Source organism: Chelonia mydas, chromosome 1, assembly GCF_015237465.2.
Source record: "Chelonia mydas isolate rCheMyd1 chromosome 1, rCheMyd1.pri.v2, whole genome shotgun sequence".
NCBI lineage: Eukaryota > Metazoa > Chordata > Testudines > Cheloniidae > Chelonia > Chelonia mydas.
This window is the reverse complement of record NC_057849.1, coordinates 196,065,778-196,082,440: the sequence shown is the minus strand read 5'-3', so window position 1 is coordinate 196,082,440 and position 16,663 is coordinate 196,065,778. Positions and strand designations below refer to the sequence as shown.

General features: G+C 43.0%; 1 protein-coding gene across 4 annotated transcripts; it reads right to left on the bottom strand.

Annotated features, from left to right (window-relative positions):
- Nucleotides 1-2,711: 2,711 nt before the first annotated feature.
- Nucleotides 2,712-16,628, bottom strand: SLC35A5 (solute carrier family 35 member A5). Of its 4 annotated transcripts, none has more exons than XM_037908833.2 (7): nt 16,470-16,626; nt 15,061-15,213; nt 12,936-13,034; nt 8,403-8,536; nt 7,541-7,608; nt 6,242-7,034; nt 2,712-5,267 (listed from the first exon to the last, which is right to left on the bottom strand). In XM_037908833.2, exons 2-7 carry the CDS (start codon nt 15,188-15,190, stop codon nt 5,199-5,201), a joined length of 1,293 nt encoding a protein of 430 aa, XP_037764761.1. In that variant the 5' UTR covers nt 15,191-15,213; nt 16,470-16,626; the 3' UTR covers nt 2,712-5,198. The 4 variants fall into 4 exon arrangements, with proteins under 4 accessions (XP_037764761.1, XP_037764765.1, XP_037764755.1 ...); XM_037908837.2 differs by lacking the exon at nt 16,470-16,626 and adding an exon at nt 15,922-16,363; XM_037908827.2 differs by lacking the exon at nt 16,470-16,626 and adding an exon at nt 15,863-16,361.
- Nucleotides 16,629-16,663: the final 35 nt, after the last annotated feature.

Below are 16,663 nucleotides of genomic sequence, written 5' to 3'. Positions count from 1 at the left end.
CTCTATACTCTCAATGTACTGGCCAGAAGAGCTGAGCCAGCACAGCGCGGTGGGTACTAACTTGTTGCTGGCATACACTAGCAGCAAATTATTCTCCACCACAGGATGGGGCAAATAGGGAAGGACCAGTGGCCCCTGACACACAATTCCTTTCCAAGGATGGCTCAGCAACATGCCAAGGGACCTAATTTAATCCCTAATTAAGCATCAAAACATCCCAGTGCAATAGGCAAGAGAGAGCTAAGGAGCACCTCATCCACAGCTTGGGTGGACCATGGTAGCTGATTAGCTGTAGAGGGCAGGAAGCGTATCCGTTGAAATTGAAGGGGGGCGGGGGAGAAAAATCAAACCTTATTCTGAGAAATGAAATAAGAAAACTAACATGATGACTATTCGGTGAGAAATCCATTGAAGCCTCCAGAAACCTGCAGGCTGACTTTAGCTTAGGGGTGTGGTTAGGGGATCTTGGCCATTTGTAATAGGTTCCTCTCCCAAATTGTGGTTTGATGATTTCATACCTTTAACAACTGTAACCCCTTCTCTGGCTTTCCAAAAAGCTGCTCTGAATCTCTCATTCCTCCAGGAACAGTGTGGCACTCACCTCTCGCGAGCGCCCCCTGGCCGAGTGTGTGATTGTGTTGGGTCTTCGCTGACTCAGCCCTCTGGCCAAGTCACACACACAGTCTGTCTCAGGGCCTTCTCCTGGTGGAGTCCCAGCAGCCAGCCCAGGGCACCACCCACTCTCCTCCACCTCTATCAAGGAACTGAACTCGCTCTGGCCCAGCACCTCTTTGTATACTAGCCTGCTGGGCCCAGAGTGGCTACTTCCCACACAGCCACTCTAGGCAGCTTGGAGGACCTCTCTACTGCCGTTTAGTGGAAAGGGGTGTGGCAGGGCCACAAGGCCTCCAGCAGGGGGCCTCAGGGCCTAGCCCACAGCATCTCTCACGCCCTCAGATCCCTCCAAGCACTTTCTTGTTTTGCATGCAAAGAGTTTAAATAGACAGACTTACCTAAAATGGTTCGTGTACGGGAGGGTCCTATGGTGACGTAAAAGAACCTGGATAGACAATAGAATCAGTGAGTCCAAGTAAACCACCTTTGACTTGATATTAGAGGTGCAGGCCTCTCAAGTGCCTTTGTCTTCACCTTCAAGGCTCTTCATTGCTGTACCCCATCTACCAATCTGCAACTGCTCTTTAAATAGCATGGGCTGGAATAAAGCACCACAACGGGCTCCTAACCCTTTACTGCCCCCAGCTTTAGCGGTTTAAAATCAAGCATTTCACCACTGAGGTGAATTAGACATGCAGTTCAGGAGCTGACTGCTGCAGCAGTTGGAGGGCAAACACCAAGTACAACTTGACGGGTATTGGCACAACTGGAGGTTGGATATCACACTTGATGGACCAATGAACTGATCAAGCGTGGCAGAGGGTGTACATTAATAAGCTATAGAACACATTGCCTCACGAATTTTGGAGCATAAGTTCAAAGGCAGGATTTCCTTCAGCCCACTGAGAAACTCTGCAGCAGCACACGTGGGAACCCAGAGCTGGCTGCCTGCGCTGGGAGCTGCGGTTTTCCTGTAAAGCCTGTTTGCGTCGCTCTGAATTTCTAGCGTGAAAATGGAGAGGTGCATCTGGGCACCTGTTTTGGAATTGTGAAGTAGTTTGGGGCTGGGGGCACCAGGTGTGTGTTTGTGTACTGGGCTCAGCTGCAGCTGTGAATTGTGGTGGCTTTGCCTGTCTCATCAGGAGTTTGGGGTGCGTTAAGCAAAGCTGAGGTGGGTGGGCTGTCAGTCTCACTTCAGAAAAGAGAAGGAGTGTGTATTTATAGGATGTTGTCAACTCAAATTTGGTCCAGAGTTTAGTCTTTGTGAAAACTAAGTTCCTTCAACACCCAAGAATAGTATAAATCAGTGATGCTCAGGCCTCAGTGGTTCGGGAGCCAAATTAGCCATCAACATAAGCCAAAAGAGCCACAGTAGTGTCACTTCATTGTTTCATTTACTGTAATATTATTCATATTTAAACACAAGGGAAATACTTTTATTCTCACAGTAGATAAGTTAATAACTTAGTGCAAGTTGATAACATAATTGGTCAATAACATAATAAAAGCATCCTGATTGGTTAATAATTAAATCACATAGTGTTTTAATATCATGTTCTGCAAAGAGCTGCTGCTGCACATTCTGGCATAGCTGAACGATGGAGCACAGATCATTAAATAACCCTTTAAGAAATAGTTTTGTGAGGAATTATACAGTGGATGTTTCCACTATGAAAGATACTTCCTAGAAGGGAAAAAATTATAGCTTCTTTTCCCTACTAATTTGACTCTACTTCTTCAAATTTTTTTCTTCTTCTTCTTCCAAGTTTATCTGAACTATATGGACCCCATTTCCCATCCCCAGATTTTCTTCCAGCAACATTTCATCCCCCATCACCCAGAAACCCTACATAGCTGAGAGATTATACTTAAATCGCTTACCTTACAGAAACAACCAAATGTCATTATGTACTGCACCCTATCTCATGCTGCAGCTGTCAAATGTTCTAGGGTCATTGACAATACACTGTGTTTCTGTTTTTATTTAATAGCTCTAGTGGCAACGGAGAGAAAAGGAATATTGTAACTCTAGTTTGCTGCCCCCTCTATGAAACCATGAATATACCTCAAACAAGGAAGAACTTGTGATGCGATCATTTCATAATGAACTTTAGTTTATTCAGGCTTGTTTTATAATTAGGTATAATAAATTACATGTAAAACAACACCTATTTACAAAGCAGTCATATACCATACGCACCAGTACATATGAAAACAGCAGTCTCACACAAAATGCAATATAATGGTGAGTTGCTGAAATCAACAGGCCTTATTCTGCTCTCAGTTACACCAGCATACATAAGGAGGAACTCCACTGAAGCCAATAGTTACATAGGTATAAAACTGGGGTAAAGTCAGAATCTGGACCATGGTCAAGCCACACATTCTTTATTCACATTCAAGAGCTGCACCTGTAATAGGGAATACATCCCTAACCCAAATGGTATGTTTGAAAGGATACTGTCAGGTTAAAAATGATGAGCCAAATTCAAAGGGGCTCTCCGATTAAGCTGCGTTTACAGGTGCTTTGTATGGCCACTGTCAAAAAGCAGCTGAAACACAGGAGTGAATCTAGCCTTATATTTAAAAACCAAAACACAGGTGTTCTTATCTTCTTAGTAACAGCTTAGATTACTGAAACACATTGAAGTGTCTGTATAGTTTTTTACTGTTCAAAGGACTGCACAAACATTCAATAATTAATCCTCAGAACACACCTGTGAGGCAGGTAACAGTATTATCTCTATATTACAAATGGGGAAACTCAGGGAGGAAGTTGAAATGGCTGAGGCAAGGTGACTAGCTAAAGCAGTGGAAGAAAAGGGATTAGACTCAGGAGTTGCTGAGTCCACCAGATCATGCTGCATGGAATAAAACATTTTCAAAACTGAACAGACTTTTCACCATTTCTCTCAGCTTGGACAATGATAGTAGACTTTCAAATTACCCTACAGTTTCTAGTCAATTTCATGGTCAGGGTCAGAGAATCATGGAAATGTAGGACTGGAAGGGACCTCAATAGGTCATCTACTCCAGCCCCTACACTGAGGCATGACTAAGTATTATCTAGACCATCCCACACACTAGCGCAGTTTTGTAGCATCTGGGCTGCAAACAATGCAGAAAAATGTTGGTCTAAACAGAACCTATTCGTCTGATTTTTTTTTTTTTTTTTTTTAAAGACTATGGAAATATTTCTCAGGGTTTTGTTTTTTTAAAGCTTGTTTTTACAAAAAAATCAAAATTCTGGGCCAAGTTTATCTTTTTAAATTTAAAACTCTGTATTTACAGATATGGTGAAATGCACTTACAGTGAATTTGGACATAAGGTAACTACTTTTATAGTAAAAAGAACAGGAGGACTTGTGGCACCTCAGAGACTAACAAATTTATTTGAGCATAAGCTTTCGTGAGCTACAGCTGACTACATCGGATGCATCCAATGCAGTGAGCTGTAGCTCACAAAAGCTTATGCTCAAATAAACTTGTTAGCCTCTGAGGTGCCACAAGTACTCCTGTTCTTTTTGCGGATACAGACTAACATGGCTGCTACTCTGAAACTTACTTTTATAGTGAACTAGAATGAAAATCCCTGGTGTCTTGTGATGGGCAAACTGCAATTCCAGGTAGAGTACGAATGAAATTACTTCACCAAAGGAAAGTATACGAATCCTCTGTTTATTTAAAAGCTTGTATTTCTGAATATCAGGAAAGCTTCTCTGCCACTGTGCAACACTAATCACATTGCCAAAAAAACAGAACGTATTTATAATTGGGTATAATGTTCCACAGGACACACAGGAGCAGCAACACTTGCAAATCACTGCAGAAATGAGGAAACTCATTCTGCAGCTGTGGAATCATCCCTCAATCAAACTGCAGAAGGGTGCAAGGTACCAATGAACATGTAGCCCTGGAAATAAGAATACCTAGCACTTATATAATACTTCATATCTTTAAAGCACTTTACAAATGTTAGGGGCCCATTCAATGGGACTATTCTCAACTGAGTCAGGATCATTTATTTGAGGTTTACAGGATCAGGCCCTTCACCATTGAGAATTATCATCATCTTCATACAACCCTAGCGTACGGTAGACAAACATGTACAGTTGAGGACATCAAGTGTTCTGGATTACTATACATAATACAGCACCCATGTAGCCCAGATCATTAAGCTAGGGCAAAACCTTCCTCTAATATCACTTTTATTATCAGTTTATCAGCACTGGAATTAACTGCTGATTTACACTAGTGTGAGAAGAGAAAAAGACCCTTAATATAAAAGGCTCAAACTGATAATTCTCTAGTTTTCCTTGTCAACTTCTGAAATCCAATGGGCTTCACTCATTTTTTCTCATCTGACATCCCAGCCCCAAACCTGGACACACCCTATTCTGATCTTGGAGCTGCGTATTATTTGCACAACTTAAAAACACAATACAAATCCTCTGGAATCACAAAACCATCCAAACAGTTTTAACTGTTGCACTCAGAAAAAAAGAAAGACTATCCCATATTTTAAAACGATACCAACACTGTTCTCTTGGAGAATACCCAGCACTCAGTTGCACAAGCTCACGCTAAAAGGCATCTTCATCTGTATCAATGTCACTGTTTGCTTTCGTCAGTCTCTCAAGTTCCTCTCCATCCTACAGGAGCAGAAAAATGGAGGGGAAGAAGATATTAACAGCATTAGCAAATTTTCTTCTTGTTGTGATTGATTTTACAAATGTGATTACGTGTGTTATTTACTGTTAAATATCACTCTGGAATAGCACTGTGCAGAATTCCAAGGAAACACTGACCCTCCTTTTTCAGGGATAAATGAAGTTTCCCAGGACTAAATACAGACAGTGCCCTCTGCTGCTCACAGACCATAAATATATTATAAAATACTGCAGACTTATTTCTCAGTTCACCTGAATGTGAAGTCTGGGAGCAAGCCCCTTCCCCACAAAGATTTTCCTAGATTCTAAGAATCTGGATCTTTGTTCATACAAGAACAGAAATTATAGCAGGAGGCTGGAAGAACTGATTCATGAGGAAGGGGCAACTACCATGTTGAAAAATCTTACATTAAAAATATCCTTACCTGCGTTTCTTTTAAAAAAAATCTTACCTGAATTTCTTAAAACATCTTAGACTGTTAAAACTGAAAATTTTTTAAATATCTAATTTATTTTCCTCCCATTTATGCTGTATGTTTACTTTCTGCATTTAGCTGAACCTAGGCTGTGAAAATAGACTAGGCAATTTTCCTTCTTTATAATCAGTTCCCCTGTATAATGCTGGGATATTTGGGTTTGGTGGGGTATTTGTTTGCAAATGCTAAAAGAAAATGTTAAATCAAGCCGAGATGGCTGAAGGATCATCTGAGGTCAGAGCAGAGAGGTAAAGCTTCAGCCAGACCTCAGGAAACAAGAGGAAGCTACATACAGAAGTATGGAGCTAAAACAAGGATTTATTTACAAGACTGAGATTGACTTGTGTCATTTAAATGAAAGTGACAATTTGGGTGAATTATGAGTCCACCCACAAGTGTAGTGAACTATGAACGGCCAACTGGGTAAAAAGTCTGTGAGAGAGAGAGTCAACCAGAGACATGAGCATTTCAAAGCCTTACCCCGCTGGATCGCTCCCAGATCTCACTGAGGAGTTTGTTCCTCTCCTGCTGAGTGGCATATTCCAGGCCTTGATGTTTGCTGGCATTGTAGATAAATATGGACAGAAGCACCACAGGTGCTTCCAAGAAGAAGTCCAGAGAAGGCTTGAAGTCAAAGATGACAATGGACACGATGGTGATGATCACAGTGGTGATCTGCGCAGTCAGAACGTGGAACATGTTGTCTCTGAACTTCAGGATGAAGGCCACGGACAGCCCCAGGAAGGCAGTGACAAAAATGAGTGCTACGGAGAACACATTGTGGCCATAAAAGAAGCCACAGTACTCTATCTGCCAATAATTCTCAGAGCGCAGGCTCAGCATCAGCCCATTGAACAGCACCCCGAAGACGTACAGCTTGCTATTCTGCACAAAGATACTTTCATTGAGCTGGTCCCCTTCCTTCAGGATCTTTTCATTATAGATGTTGGCCAAAGCAGAGATGAAACACTGCACTATTATCAGCAGATGGCCCAAGCCGAGGCGGAGAGGTTTCAGTGCTCCTGCAGTGGTAGCAGTGACATTCCACTTGAAGCTGGAAAAGAACCCGGTTACCGTACAGTTGTCTCCTCCCGAGCACTCTTCCTCTGGCCTGGTGTACTGAAGGCAGTGATTAGATGAGCTGAAAAACATGTCATGATGAAACCCGTGTGTGGCCAAGCTGTGCTGACTGCTTCCAGTCCCTGCAGTCAGGGCTATGATGGACAGGAACAAAATCAGTAGAGATGCCCACTGCACCCAGGAGAGCTGCCGTCTGTGTGGAGACAAAAAACCCCAAACCTTTAGAGTACAGGGACAGGTGTTCAGCATCTTGAAAACAAATGACACATGGCATGGAGAAACCTCCACACCACAGGCAAACCCAGAGAGAGAGGGTGAAATCTCAGCTCCATTGAGCAGATAAAATTCCCATTAACTTCAAAGAGGCAGTGTGCTCAAGTGTCTCCCCCAGCTGCCTATGAGGAGCCAAGGGAGTTCCTGCATGACTCACAATGGAGACACAATTACAATACAATAATGATTCTATCTATTACAGAAGAATGAACGACTGAGAAAATTTGCTGAAATTTAAACTTGTGGTTCCAATTAAGCTAAGTATTTCATACCTACCATAACACTTAAACCACTAAGCCATTATTCTCGCTTGTAGGCCAAAGACTACAGAAAATACAGAGTATTAAAAATACTATAGTCTTCATGTGGAGAGAAAGAATCCAGCATACCTTCCCCAATGTTTTATTTGCTTTCATAGCTACTTACTTTAGCACTATCCTGAATAGGAGTGCTGTTGTTATAATGATAAAATTTGAGAACAATACAGCCATGGCCTAGAAAAAGAGGACAGGGAAAAAATTACTATCGAGACAGAATCTGACCAAGAAAAATCAACTCACAGTGTTCATCTGTCAGAAGACCCCATAGCAAAAAGTGATCATATTGGGACTGACCTTTCACTCAGGGCGAAATTCGCTCTTGCAAGCCGGAACCACACAAGATCCTAAATGACTTGCCAGTTCCACATTAATGGCTTAAGTGGTGCACAGAACCCTTGCTAGGGTTTTCCGCAATGGGGCAGATTTCACCCTGGGCTAAACAGAGTTGGAAAAACTTCCGACTTCAGCGGAATCAAGCACTTTGGGCAAATAAATTTCTCTCATAGGCATGAGTTAGATTTTTAATACATAGAATATTCAGTCATTTAAATTGTGGTGTGCGTTCAGATTTTTTTTTGCTGTTTGTACTTTGAGATTGTATAAAGACATTAATGGTAGGAGCCATATGGGGGGACAGGACCCAGAAACCCACCTTCAAAGCAAACAGATATGCTGAGCTCAAGAAAGGAGGAGGAAGCACCAAGTCTTGCATCACTTTGAAGCCATTCAACCCTACCTCTAAATCAGGAAGGAAGTACATAATGCAGAAAGATTCTCTCTCATCTGGAAGCTACAAAACAGGATCCGATGGGCAGATGGATGGAAGGGATTAATAGAAATGGTCCTTGTGTACAGGGCAGCCTTAGACAGATCAACTGCAGGACCATGAAACCCCAACTAGCAAACCTCCAACAAGAGAGAGACTTGCATCATTTCAGTGCTATGTTATTTGGTCTGTGTATACTTACTGGTTGGAGGTTGGACAATACATAGAAAACAATCAGGTTATCCAAAAAGTACAGAAAGGCCGGAATTGACCACTTCATGTAGTTACAAAACTCCCTCCAGGAGGTACATCCAAATTCACTATATGAACGTCCCTCTGAAAGAAAAGGGGAAAAAATCAGTCAGTAAAATGAACTTGATTAGAATGATGGAAATCTGTGTGAAAGACTTTCCCAGTTAATGGAAATGTGTTTTAATGCCCATCTTACAGGACAGCAATTGCTTTTTTTTTTGTTTGTTTTAAAGCAAATGTAGCGTTTGATGAATGGTGTCAGAATGACAGCCCTGGAGACCTTAGTCTTCCATTAATCCACAGGAGATACACAACACAAGCAAAGACAGCGCTAGCTTCCCCATACTCTCTTGTCAATCTGCCTTAACTGAGCACCTAAAGCGACAATCTCGAAGGAGAGTAGTTCAGTCTCCACAGTCATTTGGTCTTCTGCCTCAGCAGAGAGACCATCAAGAAGGCTGGTGGTCCTTTTGCACGATACTGACTAGGAACTAGGATGAGACTGCCCATCATTATTGATGCCTAAAGAATGACAGTCAGATAGAAATGACTTTTTGCTGACTACTGAGCATGCCTAGATTTGAAACAATAACCAAGATGTAAGAGACCTGCATATATACCACCCAAAGTACAGTAGCACTTTACAGACAAAAAGACAGTCCCTGTTCCCAGAGAGCTTACAATCTAAATGAAGATATGGCATAAAAAAAAGACAAGACAAAACAGAGAGCGAAGAAGGGGAGAAGATGCAAGATTACACATGGTTTGTAAGCTCTTTATGGCAGGGATCACCTTTTTGTTCTGGGTTTGTATAGCACCTAGCATGCTGGGATCCTGGTCCATGACGGGGGTGCCTACATGATACGATAATACAAATTAAAAAAAAAAAAATTATATGTGCTTAAATGTTCAGGGGATGTGTAATTTAAATATAGTGTAACTTTAAAAATGAATAGCAGTGAGTGTGAGGATGAGAGGAACAGGAGGAAAAGAGATGTGTTTAAAGGCTCAAAAGGGGAAGGAAAGGGGAAGGTCAATGGAGGAAACTGAGGTGGGAATGAGTTGACTAGTTTCAGCTTCCCCTCAAACTATATTAGATTTGAGGGGAGAAAGTCTGGAAGAGAAATGTACCCTTAAGCAATCTCAATCAATAGTCATTAGAATGCAGGGGTGTGTCATTTTTTCCCCCGCGATCTGACTACACTTTATTCCCAAATCAAAGAATTAAATTTCTTAGTAAAAGTTTGTAAAGCACTTTGGAATGACAGGTGATCTGTCCAGGAAATATACTGAAGGAGGAAAACGGCAGTATCAAACATGCAGTAGGTAGAAAACCTTCACTGGCAGGGATATGGACTGGATGACCTAATATGTCTTTCCATCTCTAGATCATCATCAGTGTGGACATTTGCCTATAAAGGCTTTACTTCTTTAAATGTGAACTTTAAAAAACAGCATTTATTTACTAAGCACGTGAAAAAGGACACACAAGCACTGGCATGTGTCATCCTCATCTTCTGTGACAGGGGAGCTGGAAATTCTACTCAGCTGACACTGACAGGTAGTGACATACCAACTACACTGTCCAGGCTGATAGCCCAACTCTTTCATGTGTGAGCCTTCAAGTAAATGCACATAGCAGACATGTCACAATGGCTTCTGGTTCAAACGTACTGATTATTACATATATATTTTGATACATAGTGGATTATGAGGAAAAAGGTCAATCTACTACAGTTAGGAAATCAACCCATTTTGAAAGACATGCCAGTTTTATCTACCCTTTTCATACAGTAGCTTGTTGGGTGCTACAGTTACGTGTGAAAAAAAAATATTCAGTTTAGTTTGCTTTTTAAACACGGGCTGTGCACTGAATTTATAATCTACCTGAACCTGGCTTTTTCATTAACATTTGTGGAAATCAGTATTTCACTCAAGTTCCTTTTCAGTCTTTATTACAAAATGGAAGAAGTTGCAAAAGGCTATCGTTCTCTCCTGTACAAAAGTATCAGTCTTCTACTATTTTGCTTTATGAAATGGTAAGTTTGACCACTGATCTTTTTCACTTTATGAAGAAGCTACAGAGAGGCTGAGTAGAAAAGAAGGAACTGCAATCAACAATAATTTACTATTCTCTTGTGCCTTTCCTACGAGTCTCTCCAAGAGCTTTATAAACATTAAACAAGCCTTACAAAACTTACACTGGAAAAACTGGAGAACAGAGTAGTTAAGGGATTTCTTCAAAGTATACAGTGATGGAGCCAAGGAGCAAAACAAGAAATTCTCATTTCCAATTCTACGCTTGAACCACAGGACCACTCCCTTCCTTCTAAGGTTGAAGAATACTGTATCTAACAATCTACAGGGAGAATTTTGCTTGACAGAAAATAGTTACCTAAAATGAAATTCAGGCAGATCACCATAAAATCTTTAATGACCACAAGTGATCAGAAACTGATGTCTCACCTGAAGAAAAGAAAGAAAAAAAAAGTACCCCAAACACCATGCGTTCTGCTGGGACACTGAATCAGCATCGACTCAGAAGGAAGAGTATAGCCTACTGAATCACTGAGAGACAGAGGCTCCTGGGCAAAGGGTCCCCTGTTCTTTGCAAACAACTTACCTCAGACCTGACAAACTCACTACAGCAAACATGTTTTGCAGGGTAATTATCTATAAATAGTAATATATAAAGGTATCTATGGAAAGCTTGTAATTTGTCAAGATTCACAACCATTGCAATATGCCTGTATGGGCAATATTTAAGGAACAACGTAGTTATACTGAAAGTATGCTTTATGGACTTGGAGCAGAGTAAGTCACCAAGGGATAATGTGTCTCTGTGATGGCTCATTCAAACAGGAAGGAGATGTCACCCCCTGTCCTGGTTAGCCAGTGATGAAGGTTCAATTGTCTAGCCTTGGTCCCTCTCAAGATTTTCAATGAAAAACCATCAGAGGTAACTGCAAACTATCAAAACCACTTGGAGGTAAAAAAGAAACACTACAACAGACAGAGAATTACCCTGCCTATGAATAGAGACAAAAGATTGTTTCAGTATAACGCAGAGCATGGAGAAAACTCTATATACTTCTACTGAGGAGGAAACATCTTGAGGTGCAGGAGTGTTCAGGAGTATATGAAAAATTAGATCCTGGTCTGTGAAGCCAGCCAGATCAGCCACTGACTATACTACTTAATTTTTTTTATGGGGGGGCGGGGGGAGGGAGACAGGGGGGAACCTACTTTTTTAGACAGGAAAGGTAATTCTTAATTAACTTAGACCCAGGTTCACCCGTTAGGATTTTGCTTTGTATTTTAACCATTTGTTTCCACCACACTCTTGTTTCCAGTGGTACATCTTCATTCTTAAATTAATCTTCTTTTAAAGTGCTCGTTAAGTGCTGTACATTATATAGAGGAGAGGATTTAAGGTAAAACTGGTAAACTGCAGTACACTGTGCCTTTGGGGGCAAAGGTTCTGGGATTTCTGAGAATAGCTAGTGTCAGGAGCTGGATATCACAGGGGAACTCTCAAAGGGACTGAGCGACCAGGGTGCATCTACTGTTAATGTGAAAGGTAAAGACAGGGCTGGCACAGCTCAGAGGAGAGTGCTTCAGTGGCTGACAGGCTGGTATTAGGGAGCTGATGCCCAGCTCGGCACAGGCAAGACTCCCTCAAGCTGGAGGCAGAGGGTAATAAGATGACTCAGTCCTGGGTATCGCGAGAGCCATAACAGTCACCATCAGCACTTTTTACAGCTTTAGGTAACCAAGCCTGATCCTGGCTTAGCTGATAAGATCTGAAGAGATCACAGACCCAGGGCTTGTCTTCACTTCAGAGTTAACTCAAGTTATAACTTGAGTGTTGCCTCTAGCTCTAGTCCTATCCATACACAAAAACCCTTCAGTACAGCGTGATAGTGCTTTTAACTTGAGTTGGCTGCCTGTCAAGGTGTACAGACTATGGGTATGTCTACACTACAGAGACTATACCAGCATAAGTATACCAGCACAGTCCCATAGTGCAGACAGAGTCTACGTCAATAGAAGGGGTTTTTCTGTTAGCATACGAATACCACCTCCACGAATAATGTCAGCTACACTGATGGAAGCACTGTCAACATAGCTGAGTCTACAGTGGGGTCTATGCCAATATAAATTCCATGTGTAGACTAACGCTACAGCTTGAGTTTGTCAGCTGCTAACACAATCATTCTGTGCTGCTTATACAATTGCTCTGTACTATTTCATAGTGTAACCTCCGTCACTCAAGCTACACGAACTCAAGTTAATCGAGTACAGAGTGTAACTCAAGTTACCACTGCAAATAGGCTCCCCGTTACCACTGCAAATAGGCTCTACCATGGTACACCACGTGTACAGTACAATTACTGTACATTTGAATCCATCATACAAGAGCAGAGGAATGTCAAATATAAGGTGAACATTTCCTAACAGATTTTAAACCATATGAACTTACCCTTTGCTGTTATCCAGAGTGCCATTGTCATACATAGCACCAATTTAACTAGCTCAGAGCACACATTCACAGTTGCCGGAAGGTAATCGTATTTGTTATCTGTGAAATTCAGCAAAATTATTATAGCAAATAAACAGTCATACTCCTCCAACTTTTCCAATCGCATTTAGAGCGACAGAAAGAGCACAATTCCATGAGAACCACTTAAACGCATCAATTAAAAAGTTTTGACCAGGGCCCATAAACAACGCACACTTTGTAAGTTAAGATTATGTTCATGACCTTAATTATAAATACTCCATATTTTCAATGGCACACAACTTCTTGAACATTTCACTTTCCAGCCTGAAGTTTTCCATGCTTGGTCTCAAACTCACAAATTTGAATTCTTCAGGAAAAGTTGAGTACAATTAGTTCAGCCATTGCTACCGAAAGATGAAAAATCATACTTTCCCAATTTCAGTAAATTTGAGCTCTGCTCCCACAAAACAAAACAACTGACAATTTTACAAGTTTGAAGTTGTTAAACTAGCTAACACTTCTTCAAGGATTAGGCCCTTTCATTGTTAGCCAGAATTGTAAGTAAGTATTTAAATTGTAAGTATTTAATTTAATTGTAAGTATTTAAAATCTGTTTCACACATACTCTCTGTCAGTTTTTACTAAAGTTGGCAGCCACAATACTATCTAGTAACAAAAGGCCTGATCCTGAAAGACTGACTTCTGTAGGAGTTGAGGGCACAGCACCTTCCAATATCAGGCACATCAGGGCTAAAAAGAAGGTTTTCAGCATAGAAAAAACTCTCTTTGCTGACAGATTCCAATGCACAACAACATCATCATCATCTAGCTCTTATATCACTTTTGTCATCAGTAGATCTGAAAGAGCTTTAAATGAAAGAGGTGCCATACCCCCATTTTACAGATGCACAGACTTGCATTTTACAAAGGCACAGACTTGCCCAAGGTTACCCAGCAGATCAGTTGCAGAATGAGGAATAGAATCCAGGTCTACCGAGTCCAGTGCTCTATCCACTATCAATGGGTTCTCATAACAATTTTTTTGATGGCCTCAGAGTGTGGCCACCAACTTGCTGGTGGCTGCTCTGAAAATTTTTCCTAAAATTTTTAATTAACTTTATAAAAACAAATAAATATGCACAGGTACATGTCCAAATCATTGCAATCTATGTAGGGTGTTTTCTTTTTACAGACCCAATAATAAAAATAGTGTACAGTTGTCTCTATTCTTTATTGGACCTAAACAGAATAGAACACAAATAAGATGTTTTGAACATTCTTGTCATTTTTCTTATTGTTTCTGTTGCTTTTTTTGGTTGCCTTTTTTTTTTTAAAGACTTGTTAGCTACTGTGTGTGCTGTGAAAAGTGATATTAACAAACATACAAATATCACTTTTCACAACAGACTTACTCAGCCCCGGCAAGCCCAGGGACAAATTAAGCCTTGGATGGGGAGGCAGGTACAGAGGCAGCAGGGGCCACGGGTGATGGGGCACTGGGAGAGGCAGTGAGAGGCGAAGGCAATGGGGTGATGAGCTTGGGGCCAGAGCCCATCACCATGCACCCAGGGAATTGAGCCCGAAGCCCCAGGCCCAGGTGACAGAGCCCGAAGCCCCGTGATTGGAGCCTGCCACCCGAGGACTGAAGCCCGTTCCCACTGCCCCGGGGAAGGTGAGGAACTCACTGGCTGCCTATTCCTCCAGCTTGTGTCTCTCCGGAGGGGGGCAGGGCCCAACCACTCCTGGTAGCCCCTGGGGAGGGGGTGCTCCTTTGCACCCACCCTGCCCCCCCATCACGGCCTAGGAGGCTGTGGCCTCAAGAAAAGCCCCCAGTGGCCACATGCGGCCACAGTGGCTACATTTGAGAAACACTGCACTAGACCACACTGGTCCCCCAGAAACAGAATCTGTACTAAAACATTTATGCTCCTAACAAACCTTCAGGTGAAAGGCAAGGATAAACACATGGCTTGAATGGGACAACAAACCTCGTAAATATATTTGCAATAGAGTGATTTAATCTCAGCATCTACATTGTTTTACCCCAAGTAGAAAATTCTAATTTCTGCACGTAATACATTATATATTAAACATCCGACCTTACCTTCGTTGGCGGAATATTTCATCAGGAGAATACGACTTGAGCCCAAGGTAACAAATGCTCCTCCTAGCAAGAAGGTGTACAAGGCTGACTTGGAACACCATAGAGACGGGCTGCAGCACTTGGTCTCCATTCTGCTGTCTGGATGTCAATGCCCTTTGGACAACAAAATGAAAATACCTTGTACGCGTATTTTCAGACGCTGATAAGCGATATCTAAGCACACATGATTTTATTGCTTTCTGGAGCCCTATCATAGTTTCATTCTATTGCTGCTTTGGAAAATCGCTGAGCAGCAGCAAAAGAGATACACAACATGCACCGAATGCTCCAGTGGAAGACCCAAAAAAGCAATGCTGGGAGAGAGATGTGTTTGTACAATGCTGAATAACTATTAAACAAATGGCATACTTTGGTATCTGCCTGTTCTTTTATGACATCACATTTAAAAACCAATTTGCTTAGTCTCATGTGCTCAAACGGGATCTCATTCATTTCCACAGAGTCCAACTAGAGTAATCCAAACCCCTACACAAACCTCTCAGTCTCACTAACAACATAGGTTTCAGAGTAGCAGCCGTGTTAGTCTGTATTCGCAAAAAGAAAAGGAGGACTTGTGGCACCTTAGAGACTAACCAATTTATTTGAGCATAAGCTTTCGTGAGCTACAGCTCACTTCATCGGATGCATCGATATGCTCAAATAAATTGGTTAGTCTCTAAGGTGCCACAAGTCCTCCTTTTCTCTTTCCACTAACAACATACTTTAACAGGATCAAGACTTATTTTTGCTAGAATTGAGTTACCTGAAGCACCGAGATTAGGAAACAAGAATGCAAAACAGAAACCCTCTCCTGTTTCTTACGGGGGCAGCTGCGAAGACACAGAGCAGGGGAAGCCCCAGGCTTTGTTTCACGAAGAGCCAAGCCAGCAAACGGCCCGGAGCAGGTGTGTCGGTAGGGACGAGGCTGCAGGTGCCCGGAACGTGGGTAGAGAGACGTGGCACGAGCAGGCGCCCGGCCCGGCGCTCACCCTAGCGAGCTGCTCCCGGCGGCCGCCCTGCTGCAGTACAGACGGGAGGCGCCGCCGGCAGCCCGGCCACCCCCGCGGGGCGCCAGAGGGGAGCGCCGGGCCCCGGCTGCCCGGACATGCGGCCAACGCCGATCGCCGCGGACCGAAGCCAGGGGCGCTTCCCGCGCGAGACCCGGGCCAGGGGAGCCGGCCGCTCTGCGCTGACGCGGGGCGCGCGCGCTCGCTCGCTCACACGCCGAGGCAGCCCCGCCCCCGCAGCGCCGCTCCCCAGGGCTCCCGCGCCGGCCCCGCCACCACATCGCGGGCCCCTCGGCGCGGGGGCAGCGAGCGACACGTGCCCTCACCGCTCCCAGACCCCGCCCCTCCCCGTCCTGAGCTCACCAGGCGGCGGCAGCTCCCTCGCCCAGCATCACTACTCAGGCACGCACGCGCAGTGACAGACAGTTAGCGGCCCGGCCCGGCCCTTGCCGCTTAGTCACGTGTTAGGGGAACCACCCACCCCCATACAGTCATGTGATTCCTCCCCCGTGCAACCTATTGCGCACGTCCTTTCTCCTCTTCCTTATTCGCCTTTC

Excerpts from the sequence above, each read along its gene's own strand:
- SLC35A5 (XM_037908833.2), bottom strand. The coding sequence starts at position 15,190 with ATGGAGACCAAGTGCTGCAGCCCGTCTCTATGGTGTTCCAAGTCAGCC. Across the intron at positions 8,537-12,935 it reads ACTCTGGATAACAGCAAAGG|AGGGACGTTCATATAGTGAA; the intron begins GTAAGTTCATAT and ends CTTTTCTTTCAG. Across the intron at positions 5,268-6,241 it reads TCTGGGAGCGATCCAGCGGG|GATGGAGAGGAACTTGAGAG; the intron begins GTAAGGCTTTGA and ends CTGCTCCTGTAG.